The sequence below is a fragment of the Gavialis gangeticus genome, unplaced genomic scaffold (assembly GCF_001723915.1).
Source record: "Gavialis gangeticus isolate Ggan-Ray unplaced genomic scaffold, GavGan_comp1, whole genome shotgun sequence".
Taxonomy (NCBI): Eukaryota; Metazoa; Chordata; order Crocodylia; family Gavialidae; genus Gavialis; species Gavialis gangeticus.
Window position 1 is genome coordinate 164669807 of NW_017729024.1, and position 16731 is coordinate 164686537.

The 16731-nt window shown below is 46.4% G+C and overlaps 1 protein-coding gene across 1 annotated transcript in view; it reads right to left on the minus strand.

The window, feature by feature from the left end:
- The window catches only part of UNC13B (unc-13 homolog B), a 339671-nt gene that overhangs the window by 260513 nt on the left and 62427 nt on the right, over window positions 1-16731 (minus strand). Inside the window, exon 8 of the mRNA XM_019518288.1 lies at window positions 1590-1812. Within this exon, the coding sequence (XP_019373833.1) occupies window positions 1590-1812 (223 nt within the window). The remainder of the gene's footprint in view (window positions 1-1589; window positions 1813-16731) is intronic.

The following is a 16731-nucleotide window of genomic DNA, read 5'->3' on the forward strand; positions in this document are numbered from 1 at the left end:
GGTTCCCCCCCCCCCCCATTCTTCTTAATTGCAGCCTTCAGCATTAACAGATCCTGGAGCAAAGTGCAATCTAATCAATCTAGCATAAGCAAAAAAACTACTTGTGAGCACCTAACACATTAAAATCAGTTGATTTGTTAGTGGAGACACAAAATGAGCATATGCCGAGCTTTGCCTTACTGACATATCTGTATGGGGACAGATGCCAATAAAAGTTTGCAGCAACTGAGCAGGGAGCCCCATCTGTACAATTCAGCTACTAAATAGGATGCAGGAGATGATAGTAAAAAATTAGTCAGTATGTTTAATGGCTTAGAAAGCATTAAAAATAATACACCGCACAGCTAGGGATGCAGCTGTGCCACTAAAAATGCATACCCCAGAAAGTCCAGTGAGGAATGCAAGCTGAATTAGATCTGGCCATAAAAAAATTCAGATGCAACAAAGGTTTCAGATGGGGACTGGCCATATTAAAGCCGAGAATGTTAAAGAAAACTTGCCATCTACCAGCAACAAACTGAGGTCATAGCTAGACTTGAAACTTCTGGTATTTGCAGTTTCAGACCAGGGGGTTGGAAGCAGAACAAGTCGGACAGAGACAGTGCAAAGCTCTGTGCCTCTGACTCCCTTCTGGAGAGATGTTTAAGTGACTATCCTCCCATCTCGGGCTGTCCCAACATGTACCAAAACATCGCACCCTAGATCTCCATGACCCTGCTTATCAAGCTATCCAGAACCATTTCATTGTTTTCTTGTATTCCACGTCTGCTCACCTACTATAGTTAGTTATCCATCGTCTCATCTTTATTTTAGATGCATTTAATCCATGGAACCGTATTCTTGTTCTGTGTTTAACGGCATCCAACACAATGGGCCATGATCCAGAGCCGGGCCTCCTGGCAAGTTACTACTGCATCACTTAGTGTTATTCATTCAATTATGTAAAGAGGGTGGAAGTAATTTTTAAACTGCTGACTTATTGTCAAATCCCACAGGGAGACTATTATGTTCTATTGTCACGCAAAAACAAATCACAAACTGAAGACCGATACAGAAAACGATCTTTAAAAAAAAAAAACAATGAAGTGAATAAACCCTTCTTGTCCTAGAGCTGACGGGGGAAAAAGCCCATCTCACACAACAATGTTGCATAACAGCTAGAACAAACTGATCAAAGGTTTCCTTCGTGAATGCTCTGCGTGTGCAGGGCTGATAGAGGAACTACAGCTAATCGGAAACAAGATGAACTTGTCTCCAATGAAAGAAGTCACAATAGGATAATTCTGCCGTTTCTTTTCCTTCTGAAATGCAACATGACCCGATTGTCAGAACATCACAACTGGAAGCATTCTGCCTCCTCCCCTCCCCCTTTTATGACATCTGCTTTTATTGCTTCATTTGGGTTTGCAAGTGGATATTTCAAGGAGAAAAGTACAGAACATAGGTGAGGACACCTCACAATTGCTTCCTTCAAGGCACTCAGTCTCCAGGCTGCTCCTCATTCATTTCCATTACAACTTCAGGCTCAACTGGGAAAGTTTAGTAAAAAAAAAAGAGGCAGTTACTGTTGTTTTGAAGACAGCACCCACCTGACGGCCTCACATTCCCGATAATCCAGGTCGTAGCTCTGCACAGAGTCATGGCAGAAATCCCGCAAGACACCCTGCTGCTGCAGGCGGGACGGCACGGTGAACTGGTGCACGGAGGCGTTGGGCTGGGAAGTCGTGTGATATGGAGGAGGGAGGGTGTTGCTCGCCTCGCTACGGTAGTCGCTGTCTCGATCGTCCACGGCACTGTCAGGGTCTTCAAAGGCTGAGAAACAAAAGCCATTAAGAGCACAGCTCCCCGATCCATTTGGATGGGATCAGAGACCATTCCACTTCCAAGCACAAAGCCCCTTGAAATAAGGCACCTTTCCTAATCCGTGGTCCGAACAGGCCTCCCAATTCGTATCCTACACATCCACGATTACCTTACTTTCTCTCTATCATTTCCTACCTCCCTGCAAAAGATGGTTTGCTTATTTTACTCTCCAAGTCTTGCTACCAAACAGGAGCTTAACATGATCTTCATTTTAGGAGACTTTCTTGGATTCCTTACTGCTGTTGGCAAAAAACTGTAATGAAAACCTAGCCATCAGAAAAGCAGGCTCGCCAAAGCAAGGACAAGTCTGTCTAGAGTGGGTTATTTTCTCTGTCTCTCATTTAATGTCTGATGAAAAGAAACCACACGCTGTACACACAGAGGAGCAGAGAAGACCATTAACATAGGCATGTAATGTGCTTCCCTCTGCTGCACAGCAGCGCTGGCTTAGGCACTGCAAAATACTTGACCTGTACGAGAAAGCACTTCATTTCTCTACAAGAGGGTGACATTGCCGACCTCTGGAGGACAGCTCCTTTCCCTTGCATCGCCTGGTCCCGGCTCTAGTAGCCCGGCACTGGGGTCTCCATTAGTCAATCTGGGCTTGTCTCCATCACCAACCTCCCAGCAAGTGCTCTCTCCTTCCACCATGCTTTCTGCACATCCTTTCCCAACATCCGATGAAGCGAGTTCCAGCTCACGGAAGCTCATGTGTTATACATAAACTAATTTTGATCAGTCTATACAGTGCAAATCTACCCTGGCTTCAAACCAACACCGCTGTCTCCCGCTAAGCAGAACCGCAGTTTGGTGGCTGACTTCTCTTAATCCGGCAGGCTCTGCACGGCCTTGCAGCCAAGACAGCCGTTTTGTAAGCTGCCCTTTGAAGTCTTACAAGCCCCTTAGGTCTGCTGTCTGGCCCTACTCTCAGCAGGGGAGGTTGCAACAGCCTGCTTGGCTTGGCTGAAGCTGTTCTTTGACCCCTTTCCCCTGCACCTCCTGGGAGACCAGCCCTCAGTATCTCTCTTTTCCCAGCTTGCTTCTAGGCAAGTGGCTTACAGCTTTCTCGTAGAGCTACTACTCTGCAGAACAGGACCTGGGGGGCACAGGGGACAAGAAGATGGATAGGAGCCAGCAGTGTGCCCTTGGTGCCAAGAAGGCTACTGGCATCCTGGGCTGCATCAGTAGGAGCGCTGCCAACGATTCTTCCCCTCTATTCAACACTGGGGAGGCCACATCTGGAGTCCTGTGTCCAGTTGTGCCCCCCATCCCCACCCACCCCCCCCACACACACACACTACAGAAAGGATGTAGACATATGGGGGACAGTCCAGCAGAGAGTGATGAAAATGGCTGGGGGACAGGACTGGTAAGGAGAGGGGGAGGGAATTGGGCTGATTGAGCCTGCAGAAGAGAAGATCATGGGGGGATTGAATAGCAGCTTTCACCTCCCTGCAGGGGGGTTGCAGAGATGATGGAGCTGGACTGGTCTCATTGGGGCAGATGGCAGGACAAGGAGCAACAGGCTCAAGCTGCAGAAAGGAAGGTATAGGTTTGATATTAGGAAGAACTTTGTCACGAGGAGGGCAGTAAAGCACTGGAGCAGGCTTCCCAGAGTGGTGGTGCAGTCTCCATCCTTGGAGACGCTGAAGACCCAGGTAGACAAAGCCTTGTCTGGGATGATGTAGTTGGGGCTGGTCCTGCTTGGAGCAGGGGGTTGGACTAGATGTGACCTCCTGAGCTCCCTTCAACCCTCCTTGTCTGTGATTCTGCTCCTGTTTCACTCTCAGCTGGCCCCCAATCCTAGAGAAGGCTAGAAAACCCGCACAGGATTATCTAGTCCGACCAGTGCTAAAACCTGTGACCTTGGTGTTAATTAGCACCATGAGCTAAAGGGCCACTCAGCTGTCTCGCTCCTCAAAAGTAACTGGGGGTTGAGGCCCCCCGTTACAGAGGTTATCAAGAAGTGATAATACACTGGCGAGTAAAGAAAGTCAAGATCAGCTGGCTAACCACTCAGCTCTGCTCGTCTCTGGAAATTACTGCTTCGTATTGCACTAATTCCTACGTTGAACACATGTCACTAACTACAATGGATGATTAAAATTTAGACACGTTAAGAAGTGAACACAGATGACTGACATCCCTGTAAATGCCCTGGCAACGAAAGCAGTGCCCCTTCATGTCTAGTGCATCCCCCATGAAAGACCCTTCTCAAAGACACGTCGTGGTGGCCATGCTCTGACACCTTCCCCTTCAGTCTGCTCACAGCCTAAGCAGCGAAGCTTTTGCGAGGCTACACAGACTGGCCGTTTGATCTCTGCAGGTTTCCAGTTGATAGGCAAGAGAGGCGAGGAGGGAGGTGAAGTGCACGGCTAACACACTCGAAGGAAAAGAAAACACATCATCATTGCCATCAGCTATTATTCACCACAACCACCACCAGCACCGCAAGCCCGTCTAGAAAGGACAATCAAATTACAGCACTGTCTGAGGAGTGGGTCCAATACTTCCCGAATGCCTCAATCATCCCCATGCGGCACAGCCCAGGTCAACTGGGACCGAGCACCAACGCAGTGCTGCTCGTTTTCTGTGGAAATTTAATTCCAGCAAAAAATATTAGGTGCAGAGTCATGCTTCCCAATGAAGCTTTTTTTTTTCCTTTTGATTTCAGTTTCAATTCTTTTTAGCACATGGTAGTTTGGCTGGTAATGAAACCATGTGGGCTCCCCCCTGCTACAGTATAAAGTCACAGCAGCAGCCTAAGGAACAAAACAGCTCCGCTGGAGAACGTGTCCGTGCACGTAGCCGAAATCCACATCCGGTCAGGCTTCCACCCCTCTAGTGCCATCACATCAATTTGATTGTCCGTGCTGAAGATAGTGTACAGTCTCCTGCTTCTTGGGAGTCTAACGCTGTGCAGGTTTTGTTGGTCTCCAGTAATTAAACAAAAGTGATATTGATAACATTTATTTTATATAGAATAAATTTATATAGCTTTGTTAAAAAAAAAAAAAAAAATACTGCATGGCTAGCAGTTTTTCCATTGCTGCAGCACTGCATGAAAAAAATATTTCAATTTGCAGGAGGTGCAAGAGCCTCTGAAGTCCTGCCTCAAACCCTTGGGGCCGAAAGCATCACCATCGGCTCCCCACAGCAGATTGAGCCCGGTGGGAACCAGCCCCAGAAGGATAACGAGCAACTGTCCTGAATGTCCATGTCACCACCACAGACTGCATGTTGCCACCGTCCACGGTTTTCATGCCAAAACTAGTGGTTCCATATGCAATAGCTTAGATTATGGAAACACTTCTATACTCCACTCAAAACTAATTTCATGTTGAATGGGGGGGGGGTTTCACAACAAATCCCCTGCTCCCACCATTTTCTGAACGCAAATTTGATTTAACATGGCATAACCCTCCGAAATATCCTCCAGTGATGAGGAGCCCATGCCACCAGTATTTGGGACCCTACGCTGACTATCGCGGGCAGGTAAAGCTCACTCTGTCTACACGTCTCCCAAAGCCCATTTTGGGTTTGTTTGCAACAACAGCAGGGCTCACTGTGGCTTGTTTTTTATGTTTTAGCCTCATAAAAAGCCACAGGTGGAGTTTGGGAGTTATAAATTATGTTTTTCTAAAATTGTAGATGAAATTTATGAATCAACTGCGTTTAAACAAGTCATTATAAACCCTGATGGCAGGGTTTCTTGAAACTTTTCACTAATGCATAGCATGGGAACTACCTCTCAGATGCCAACTTGTAACACGTTTTAATGGATGACATCTTTAAAAAAAATAGTCCATACCCTGTAGGGAACATTGGGCCAAAAAAAAAAAAAACAAAAACAAAACCCCCCCCCCAAAAAACCAACAAAACACTGCATCTTGAATGAGCCTCCTGAGCACCTGCCGTACACCAGTAGGTATTAATCACGGTAGCAGGCATACCAATATCTTTTGGTCACATTCAGGTACTTGCTCATGTAGAATAGCACTTCACAAAACCGTCCCTCTTTAAATCAGTGAAACGACTCGATGAGCAAGGTACTATTCATTCCAAGTATAGGTACCACAACCAGGCTCTCTCAGAGGTTATAATATGCATTACAGACCCAGAAAAAATTACAAGAGTGCTTTTAACAGTGTGTAGTGGTGACACAAGTGTATTAGATCTTGATATATTAGAAACAAAATGCAGTTCATCACAAGAGGAGACTGACAACAACTTGCAGAAGCAGCTCTGGAGATGCACTATCACTTCAACAGAAGGGGACAAATATTAATACTTATACTGTAGCACAATAGCCCTCACCCACACACACACAAGACCGGGGTAACAAAGCGCTGGCCTTCTGCAAGCAGATGATGCACTATGGCCTCTAATGATGAAAGTTGTATTTTCATCTAATCTTGGGAAGTCAATACACCAAACAGAATACTGTGCGCTGGTAAAAAGACTAACCAACTGTTTTATCCCCTGGTTTAGGAAACTCCATATACACCAGAAATGGTGTCAGGGGATGAAAACAGTTTCTTGGTATGTAGATCAAGGAGATCACACTGCAGGAAAAGGGCAAAAGCATGCTCTCCTCGGTTAGAGAACTGAATATTCATGCATACAGTCAACATACAACGGTAAAGCTACAGACAAAGTCACATCACACAGTAAGGTTTTACAAACAGAACAGGACTCCAGAGTGATAAAGGCAAGACAGGAGACAGCAGAGCATGCATACACATTAGAGGGACAGGCCTGCTGAACCAACTGCAGCCCAAAAGGCCCTGGGGCCATGAGTGCCATGGGGCAGACTACCGCAGCTCCTCACACACTGGTCTCAAAGTGGTTTTCCAGGTCATTGTTGCCCCTGCTGCCCTATTAGTCAGGTCCACATCTGGGCAAGCATTGCTTTACAAACCTTAACTTCTGGAGGGTCAACAGCACTGCTGTCACAGCTAACACGAGGACAGAGCTGGCTAAAAAAAAAATCACAGTAACAGAAAAATGCTGGAAGGGTTCTTAGAAGGTCACTTAGTCCAAGCCCTGCTCAAGACCGGAGCATCCCTGTCTAAACCATCCCAGACAAATGTCTGTCTAACCTTCAAGATATCCAGTGGTGGATGTCCCTTGTCCTCACTCAAGATCCATGTCCAAGCACAGCTCCATCGTCTCAGAACCAAGGGGTTCTTCCCCACATCCAGCCTAGAGCGCCCTTGCTGCGAGCTAAGGCCATTGCTCCTTCGATCAGCATCCACAGAGGACAGTGATGAACATATCAGCACACTCTTCTGATTGAAGTTTTATCCCATTTCCTCGCAGGGCTCAGCCCAGGTCAGCCTGCAAGAATGGGGGCTTTTCACAGAAGTTTACACTGATTTAGCATCAGCTGGGGGGATCACTGCCAGTTTTGCATGCTGCCCTTTGAAAGGCAGGATCCAGCTCCTAAGATGGATCTCAGCCCTGACACTCAAGAGGCTACAGCAGTCAGTGCTGTGTGTATCTACATCTATATCTGCAGGACACACAGCACTGACTGCTGTACACATATACACACACATACAGCACTGACTGCTGTAGCCTCTCGAGTGTCAGGGCTGAGATCCGTCTTAGGAGCTAGATCCTGCCTTTCAAAGGGCAGCATGTTAAACTGGCAGTAGATATAGATATATAGATATATTTAGTATCACCTGGGGCTTTGTATATGTGTATATATACACACATATACACACCTGCCTGCAGGAACAAGGAGAAATATATTTATTTCTCCTTGTTGCTAAAAGGGGCGGCAGTCCACAAGAACCAGCCTGTCTGTTGTGATCCTACCCGATGCTTTTGCTTGCGGCATTCACTGTCTCTGGGACTGCGCCTTCCTAGACCTGCACTTCACAGACAAGCAAGCCCTTTCCACCACTTACTTCAGAATTACAGGGTCTGGCCCGAGGGAAGCCTGCGTGTTCACCAAACATCTTCATTACAAAAACAGTGACAATATTAAACCAGAGTGTAGCACTCAGGCAGCAGGATCCAAACCTGAACCCTTCCCAGACCATCAGACACTACTTGAAGCATAAATAAGCCTCTGTCCTTCTTGTCCTTCCTGAGCTGCTCTTTGCAATATTTGGTGTTAAGTCCCATAAATTTCCCTCTGCTGGATAAACACATGAATGTAGACATCAGCAGATAACGCCAGCACTGACAGCACAGCTGTTTTCCATCATGTCTAGAAAACAAAATATCATTCTGATATCCATTGACAAGAATGGGCTTTTTAACGAAGGCTGGCATTTTCCTGTCCTGCTTGAAACAGATTCAAAAGGATGTCACTAGCTTAAAGAAATGGCAGGTCAGTAAATCATAAGACAAACAAGGCTCCAGTGGACTTATTGCCCTCCTCATGCTGACTTGCAAGACAAGTGCCCACCATCTTTTTTAACCTTTTCTTATTGAAAATCTTATCTTCTTGGTCTTTCCTAAATGAAAGAAATCCAGGTCTTTCACCCTGCCTTTCCAGTCTCTCAGCAACATGCGGAGCAAAATAATGATCTCCCATGTCCTGCATACAAACACTGCTGTTAACACAACCAACCCAGAACAAGATTTGTCTTTTTTGCAGGAATACCACTGTCGACTCATTTGTTCTGCGGTCTTGTCTGTACTCAGCTCCATCCAGTGTGGTCACTTCCAGTTACCAGAGGCATCCGTCCATCTGTTCAGGGTGGTGGCTAACTTAGCAGGGTGGACAAGCAGACCATAGGCACTGGCTCTATACCAGCCAGAGGTATAGTCCAAGTCTATGGCTGATACTCCTGACTAAAAAGACTGCACAACACCTGGCCACAGCAAGACCGCCAAGAAGAAGCCACAGATAGAACAGGCTGACAATACACACACGAACATGAAGATCTCATCAACACAGATGGAAACAGAAGAAAAGAGAAGAGATCCCCTATATGCATGAATATCCCTCTTCTCCCCCTGTTGGAGCATGCTGCTGTGCTATAGGACCACCAAACTTGCATGAAGTTAAATGGTTACATACTCGGCTGCTCTCCCCATCCGAAATAGCTCCAGGTGCCTGCGAGCAACACGAACGGCAGCAAAGAGGAGGAATGGAAGGAGAAGGCTTTAAAAAAATAAACCGAGGGAGCATCTGTCGTGTACTTGGCTTAGATTCTGCAAAACTTGAAAACAAAGACAGCTTTTATCGTTATCACTTTCCATATCTTTCCTGGCTTACTGACCTACCTCTCCAGTGTCTTCATAAGCCACTCTTCAGATCACGATGCATTTAGGCCGATTAAACTACCACGTTTGTATGAGCGGAGCAGCAACTTGATTATAAGCTAACTGCTTTGTAGCAGCACTAAATATTGTGCTTCCTACTTCCCAGGCACGAAACCAGAAATCCAGCCACAGCTTCCATGAAATTTGGTCAAGCAGTGACACAGGAGGAAGGCAAAAGGTGTTGGATCCATGCCCAGCAGACTTGGATTCCCTTCCCAGGTCTTCACAAGGCGCCCAGTGCTTCCACTTCCCCCTCCCATTTATAAAGGAAAATAAATGATGCATAAAAAGATCTGAGATCTGCAGGTGAAAATGCCATATACACAAGATTACTACAGACCTGCTTCTTTGTATGCAAACTATGTTGAGCAGCATCTTGTCTCCGCGTGTTTTATTGTAATGAGTCAAGCTATTATGAAACTGAGCTTCTGCGGCACTTCATATGCGCAAACACAATACAACACGAACAACCCAGGTCATTATCTCTACCCAGACACACAAGTGTCTCCACTTCAGACTTGTTGAACCACAGCAGAGAGCAAAAGAGACTTAACGTTCGCCATCTACAGCCTTGGTCAAGCCAGGATAACAACCCGGACTTTCCAGCTTTGTGCTCTTTCCTTCAAACCATACTGCTACCAAAGGTCAGCATGTGAAGAACCTACTGACAACTACAGGTATGTGACCTGACAACCGTCCATGCCTCTCAGCAACGTTTGAATCTCGCACACACCCTGCAGTTGAAAATTCAAGGATAACATTTACAGAAATTAATGGGCAGTGGTGCAGTGTAAACCAGTTAAGTTGTTCCAAAGTTGTCAGTTGTTTCCAGGTCATGTGTGCTCAGCTGCAAATTAAGATCCTTCCTCCTCACTTCCCTCATCTGCCCCGAAAACTGGATGGCATCCAAAGGCAGTGGTGTAGTCATAACTGTACCAAACCACCACAACTACAGGAATTCAAGCAGATGGTGTGATTTAGGAGCAAGCTTTTGTAGAGACTCTTAAGTCATTTTTATGTAAACGATTAAGAGGGCACATTAACCATTTCATCCAAAACTAGTGTTGACAAAAACCTTGCATCCACACCAGTGATCCACAACCAGGGTGTTGGAGTGCCTCAGATCCCGTGAGGGGTGGCACAGTGTATAAGGAGATGAGCAGATGAGTTAAATAGATCAACCCAGGCACAAGCTGACCCCTGCCTGAATGATCCCCCACCGTCAAAGCCAAAGCCAAGCCCCTCTGCAATGGGGCAAGCATTGTAATACACACACACACACGCTGATTAAACGATCATGTTTCTATGAGCAGAGTGGCAACTTGATTATAAGCTAACTGCTTTGTAGCAGCACTAAATACTGCACTTCCTAGTTCATAAATATTTCATAATTTATAAAAATATATAATATATATACTTTTTTTTTTTTAATTGGTGCCACTCGACTCATAAAACCTACAGAGGGATGTGTCAAGTCTAATGAGGCATGCCTCGAGTCCATAAAAAACTTGAGAACAACTGATTTATGTAAATGCGCTTTTATTCATCTTCTGGTATTTGTGTACAAACTTGTACACGGACCAAAACAGTGAAACTGGGCTCTCTTCTCCTTGCCCGTCAGTTGTTCAGGTTTTACAGGCCAAAATTAACCCACAAGTACACCTGAACAACCTGAATATCTTCAGATTAGTCCCCTAATGACACCCTTTATTTTCAACAGGTAAAGCCACCTAAAGCTTCATCGACAGCTGTTACTGCTTGAGAAGGACCAGCTCAACTTCCTCCTCATCTCTGCAAGGTTTATAGCAGTCCATGCACACCGGGTTTTGTTACCAAGTACACGACTGACTAAATACACACTGAGCACGGCACCATTTTTTACCATCACATTACCAGAGACAGCAGCTTGGCCCCATGGACAGAGACGGCCCGGCACCAGAGGGCAGGGGTGCAGAGCACAGCGAGATGGGCTGGCACCCCTTCTCCATCACTGCGAGGGGCTGGCGCTCCACGTGCCTCACCCTACTTATGCTTTTAAAATTTTACTGAGTCTGTTTGTGAAAATGATCTGCTGGGCAGATGCAGAGAATATTACAAACCAACGTTATATCTGTAAAAAAATGGATCCTATGATTAAGATCTACACTCAGAGCCTCTTTGGCCAGTAACAGATCTGAACCTAAGGGTCAGACAAAGCAACCTGCTATGGCCACTGGTAGCCAGGCTGACCATCTGTCCCGGAAGCGATGGTACTCTACTAACCGAGTCATGGCAGCAAGCTGAGGGCAGCCAAAATGCACCCCCCCACTCTCCACATGTCCCTGATCACAGGCCCAGCAAGGAAAACGTGCCACCACCGTCATCCAGCCTGCTCCCTGGACAGACAGAAGTGGCCTCATAGGCACATTTAATGGGTGTGTGAGCCTATTCCTGGGGAAAGGGAAAAGAAAGGCTAGAGTATAAAGAAGCATCAGAGAAGAAAGCAGTGGGGCATAGCAGAAGGAAGTCAAATAGCAAGGCGAGACAAAGAGATAAGAGGGAAAAAGAAAAAAGAAGAATGAACTGAACGAAGGGAAAGTGAATGAAAGAGGATGGAGCTGGACTGGTCTCAGTAGGGGCAGATGGCAGGACAAGGAGCAATGGGCTCAAGTTGCAGCAAGGGAAGTTGAGGTTGGATATTAGGAAGAACTTTTGCATGTGGAAGGTGGTAAAGCACTGGAGCAGGCTCCCCAGAGCAGTGGTGCAGTCTCCATCCTTGGAGGTGCTGAAGACCCAGGTAGACAAAGCCTTGTCTGGGATGGTGTAGTTGGGGCTGGTCCTGCTTGGAGCAGGGGGTTGGACTGGATGTAACCTCCTGAGCTCCCTTCAACCCTCCTTGTCTGTGGTTCAATGACAGGCTATGGATAAACACACTTTTCCACCAGTTTGAAAAGGGGAGGGAGGCCTGCGACGTGGGGTATACATCACCTGCTCCAATAACTGTTACCTCTGAATGCTCCTGTAGCGATAAGTTGGCTAAAACATTTTAACCCTGAATGAAACACCATTACAGATGCTTGAGCACAACAGCTTAAACTACTACATCCAATAATTCAGATACATGTCCATCTGTACCCAAGAGGCACAAAAAAAGGAACAGAAAAGCCCAAGAGGAGGAAATACACAAAAAGGAAAAGACCTAGAAACAGGCACAGCCAAGACAGGTATTTCTTCTTTTGTAAAGGAGGGTTTCTACTGCTGCAGGGTAATAATGTCTCCTTATAAATCTGGGAGCCAGCTCATAAACTGGCAGTCTGCCACATAGCAGTTGGGGATAAAACCCAGAAGTCCTGAATCCTAGCAGCTTAATGAGGCAGGCCCTAGTTATTGGTTAAATATTGTCAGGAAAAAATAAACCTGTGCCGCCAGAAGGAAATGTTCGTGTGGCTCAGTCTGTCACAAATCAATGGGCAATGACCCAAGCACATGGGCAGGCAGGAGTCTGCAGACAGGAAGGTTGCTAAAATAATAGAGGACCTGTGAACCACTTGCTGTACCCAGCATCACAGCACTCAGCGTGCCAGCTGCTAATCCGGTTTAAGATCAGATCCACGTGTACATTATTAACAAGTTAATTCCTGGGACCAAGCTGAAAGACGCTGGGCATCTGACAGCAAGCCGCATGCACAGAATTACAAAAAGCAAACTAGAACATGCAGGTAAAATCCCCAGGAGCCTACTGAAATAAGCCCCTGTCAAGCCCCCAAATTTGGTACAATTCTTTCCTCAAAATGAGGCCATTCATTGAACCTGGCCTACATGAGAGAGGGCAAAAAATAGCTTTGAAAGACTCTTGAAACTAGCTTGAACAGTCAGCAGTTTACCCCCAGTGCAAGCAGCTATTATGGTAGTTGCCCTGGATAGGAAGGGTGTATATTATTTGCAGCTTTAAAAATCAAACAACAAGAGCCACTGCCCACAAGTGCTAGATGGTCAGGTTGCTTTCTTGGACAGTAGGTATTGCCAACTGCCATAGACACAGGCCCCGGAGCATTGTGCATGGGATGTCCTGACCTCGCTGTTAGCATCTCCATCACATCTTGGCACAAGTCCTTATACAATACATAGTCTTGTGTGTGTTACATCAACGGATCTCAACCTTTCTAGAATCAAGGCACCTCCTGCCCCCAATCTCCAGGAGCGCTCCTTGGAAAATGCCAGCTTTTAGCTTTCACTCCTTTTTTGAAGTACAGAAAAACAGAGCAATTATTTTGTTCCAAAGACCTTGGAAAGGCCACAACGGGTATCTTTGGGTTTGTCTCATGATGTGCGTTTGTCCACGTAACCGTACCAACGTTGCGCAGCACCCAGTGATACCCCGAAATGGATCACAAGGCACCCTAGGGTGCCACGACACCTTGGTTGAGAATCCCTATGCTAGACATTTCCAGAAGCACTTTAACATTGCTTCTTTCCAATGCATAATGGCCTAATTTGCTTGTGTTCTTTTTAAATGTGAAAAAGGCAGTCCTTTTTTCTGTTTTCCAGCATAAAAATTCAGGTCCTGCCTCTCCTAGACATGCTGTAACAATGGAGAACTAGCAAACACAATACTGCAGAAGCAACAACAGATAATGAGGAGGTGAGAAAGGAAGGGGCTGTTATCCAGACTCTATTCATCTTTGCTTTTGTTTGTTTTTGCTAAACCCTAACTTAGCATCAATGCTGAACACTCTGCATAAGACGACGACCCTGTTAAGGATTCAACACATCTGCTGCTTTGATTAAGATGGAAGAGACAACTTCAGACAGCTGGGTCCTTTGGCATAATCAGAGACGACCCAGGTTGACATTCTTGATATTTTGCAGGTTAATGATAGCAGAAAAATATTAAACTCTCTGCATGTCCTTTTATATATTATAATGCAACAAAACTGAGCACAACATCTCATCCGGAAAGAGATGAATGCCTCGCAAGACACCTTTGCATTGACGTATTTCTGAGCTCTATTTAACAGGTTAGAAATTTGCTAAAATGCAACATCACAGTCTTTAAAGTCGGTTAGGCATGAAGAGGATGTACAAAGACAAAGACACGAAGAAGATATACAATTACAACTCAGGAAAACATGCAAACACCAGATGAAAGTAATCTCAAGAGGAAATATATTATAACAAAAATACATATTGAATACTGAAACAAGTAACACAGACCAATCAAGTAGGCCAGCTACTGTATAGGCTTTAATTAAAAAAAAACACCCAACAACGTGCATCTAGATCATCATATAATTCTGGAGAGAACTGCAGTTCTTCTACAAATGAAGTTCAGTATAACCCTCCAATTAAGGACTAGGCAATGCCAGGAGTCTAGTGTCTTGAAAGCTATAGCATTTCTGTCACCAACACATTTAATAAAATATATCTAGCTTCCCACAGTTTGCCAAGCACAACATATGCTTGCTTTGTGTCTCAATTATGTAACTATTCAGGGGAAAATCTCTCCTACAGTTTCACACTGTCAGGCATGGATCAGTAGAGCACGATCAGCAGAGACACCCAGGAAGGCAGCAGAAGACGTGACGACTTAAAGCAGCCTAATTTGAAGTGCTACTCAGCATTGCATTTCATTTCATGACTATTTACAGACGTATGGAAGTAGCTGGGTTACGCTCCGCTCTGCTGGAAAGCCGCCGCTGACTGCGGTCCACGTTTATGCCCAAGCTACACCAAATCATTCAAACCCTTGTCCGAGAGCTGTGCCGCACCCCGGAGCTACGAGCAGACACTGCTTGATCACAACGAACAAGTACGGTGTGGGCACAAGAGTCATAACACGCTGGGTGGTGTTGATAAAATGCCACCCTGCAGAATGCAAAGTTTGGCACATTTCACTGCATCTCCCCCAGGCTTTCACACCTCACACCCCCTTCCTCCCTTTTAAAAAATGAAATGCCTTCCACACGCACTTTCATCAACTAGACAAGTAGATCCCATCAAGTTCAAGCCAGTTACAGGTTATTCCAGTCCCTGCTCCCAACACTGCTTGTGCATTTTATCCGGTGACTAATACAAAATGCAGAAAGTAATCCCCAGAACAAGGACAAGAATCACAGACTCCTTTCCAGAGGAGTGTCCTCATGGCTGGGCTACAGTCTTGCTCTCTCACACAACTCATGGATCTTATGTTCTTGGCCCCACAACAGAAGAGCTTTCAAAAAGAGGGGTGGAAAGTGACTATCCAGCCTGGTGGTTAGGGCCAGTTCCTGGGAGAAGTCAATTTAAGACTGCTCAAGTGAAGGAGGGCGCAGAAACAAGGTTTCTCACTTGCTGAAGAAGTTCTTCAAACACTATGTAATCACATACATCGGCATCTCCTACCAGCAGTTTGCAGGCAACATTGCTCATGGTCACTAGAAGGCCGACTTCCTACAGACGTGGCTCTTCAGGCCAACAGCAAGAGCCACGTAGGAGGCCCTGCATGCTGCTTGGTGTTGCTGCTCAAGGGCTAGCAACACTTGGAGACCGCTGACAGAAACAGTGGGCAGCCCCAACCAAGAAGCGAGAGTCAGTCGGTCTGTCCCCAGCAGGGCAACTCCAGTTCCCAGGTCAAGGAATCCCAGACTGTGAAACCCAAGCTGACATGACACCCTCGAGAGAGGCAAGATGCCAGACACCCCCCCTTTGGCACTTCTTCCTGGCTGCCCTCAGTTTTCCCCCCGCTACACACCCTGCCCCTGGGAAGCCCGGTCTCCATGCACTGCAGAGGGAACGTGTGTGTCACACTCAGGTGTATGAACTCTACAGGCCTGAGTGTTCAACAGGATGATGCTCAGCACTGCCAAACCCAAGCCCTCGAGTCTAGACCACGGTGGAATAATGACTCCCAAGGCAAAGGTTTCACAAGGCACAGAAGTAACACGTCCATGTCCTGGATGCACATGTTCTCCATGAAGGGAAACACCTGCACTCTGCCCACGGGTATTATTGCTTCCTAAAAACAGCCACCATGACATGTTGGCCACAGGCTCAAGTGACAGAGCGCGCCCATGTATGTGAGAGAAGAAAGGCTTTGCACTCTCTTTTCCACAGGCCTTACTTCCCTCCTGCAGAAGGAAAGAGAAAAAACACCATCAAATCCCTGCTTATTTCCATGGTTTCCCCTCCAGCATCACGGCTGCACCAACACCCAAGCACCCCGTGTGAAGGGCTGAGAGCCTTGCCAAGTCACAAGGAGGAAAAGCAGCAGCGGCCAGAGCAGACAAGAGCAAGGGAAGGGAAGAAGCAGCAAAGGGAGAGGTGGAGGGGTTGTTTTGGGTACTTTATTAACTGCTCTGCAGTTTGACGGTCTGGCCTATCTTTTGGGTAGGGGCAGGGGGCAGCCTAACATTTTCATTTGAAGCGTGAACATGCTTTCAGCATAGATTTAGGGGCCCTTCCTAACTGCATTACCCTGGCCTGAATAAGCCCAATGCCCAAACACTGCGGAGTCTCAAGCCAGGGAACAGCTATCGCCAAACTCCTCTCCAAGGACCGAGACCTCATGGTGGTGGAGAGGCTTGTGCATCCCAATGACGGAGAGCTGCTGCCTGGAGTCCCACA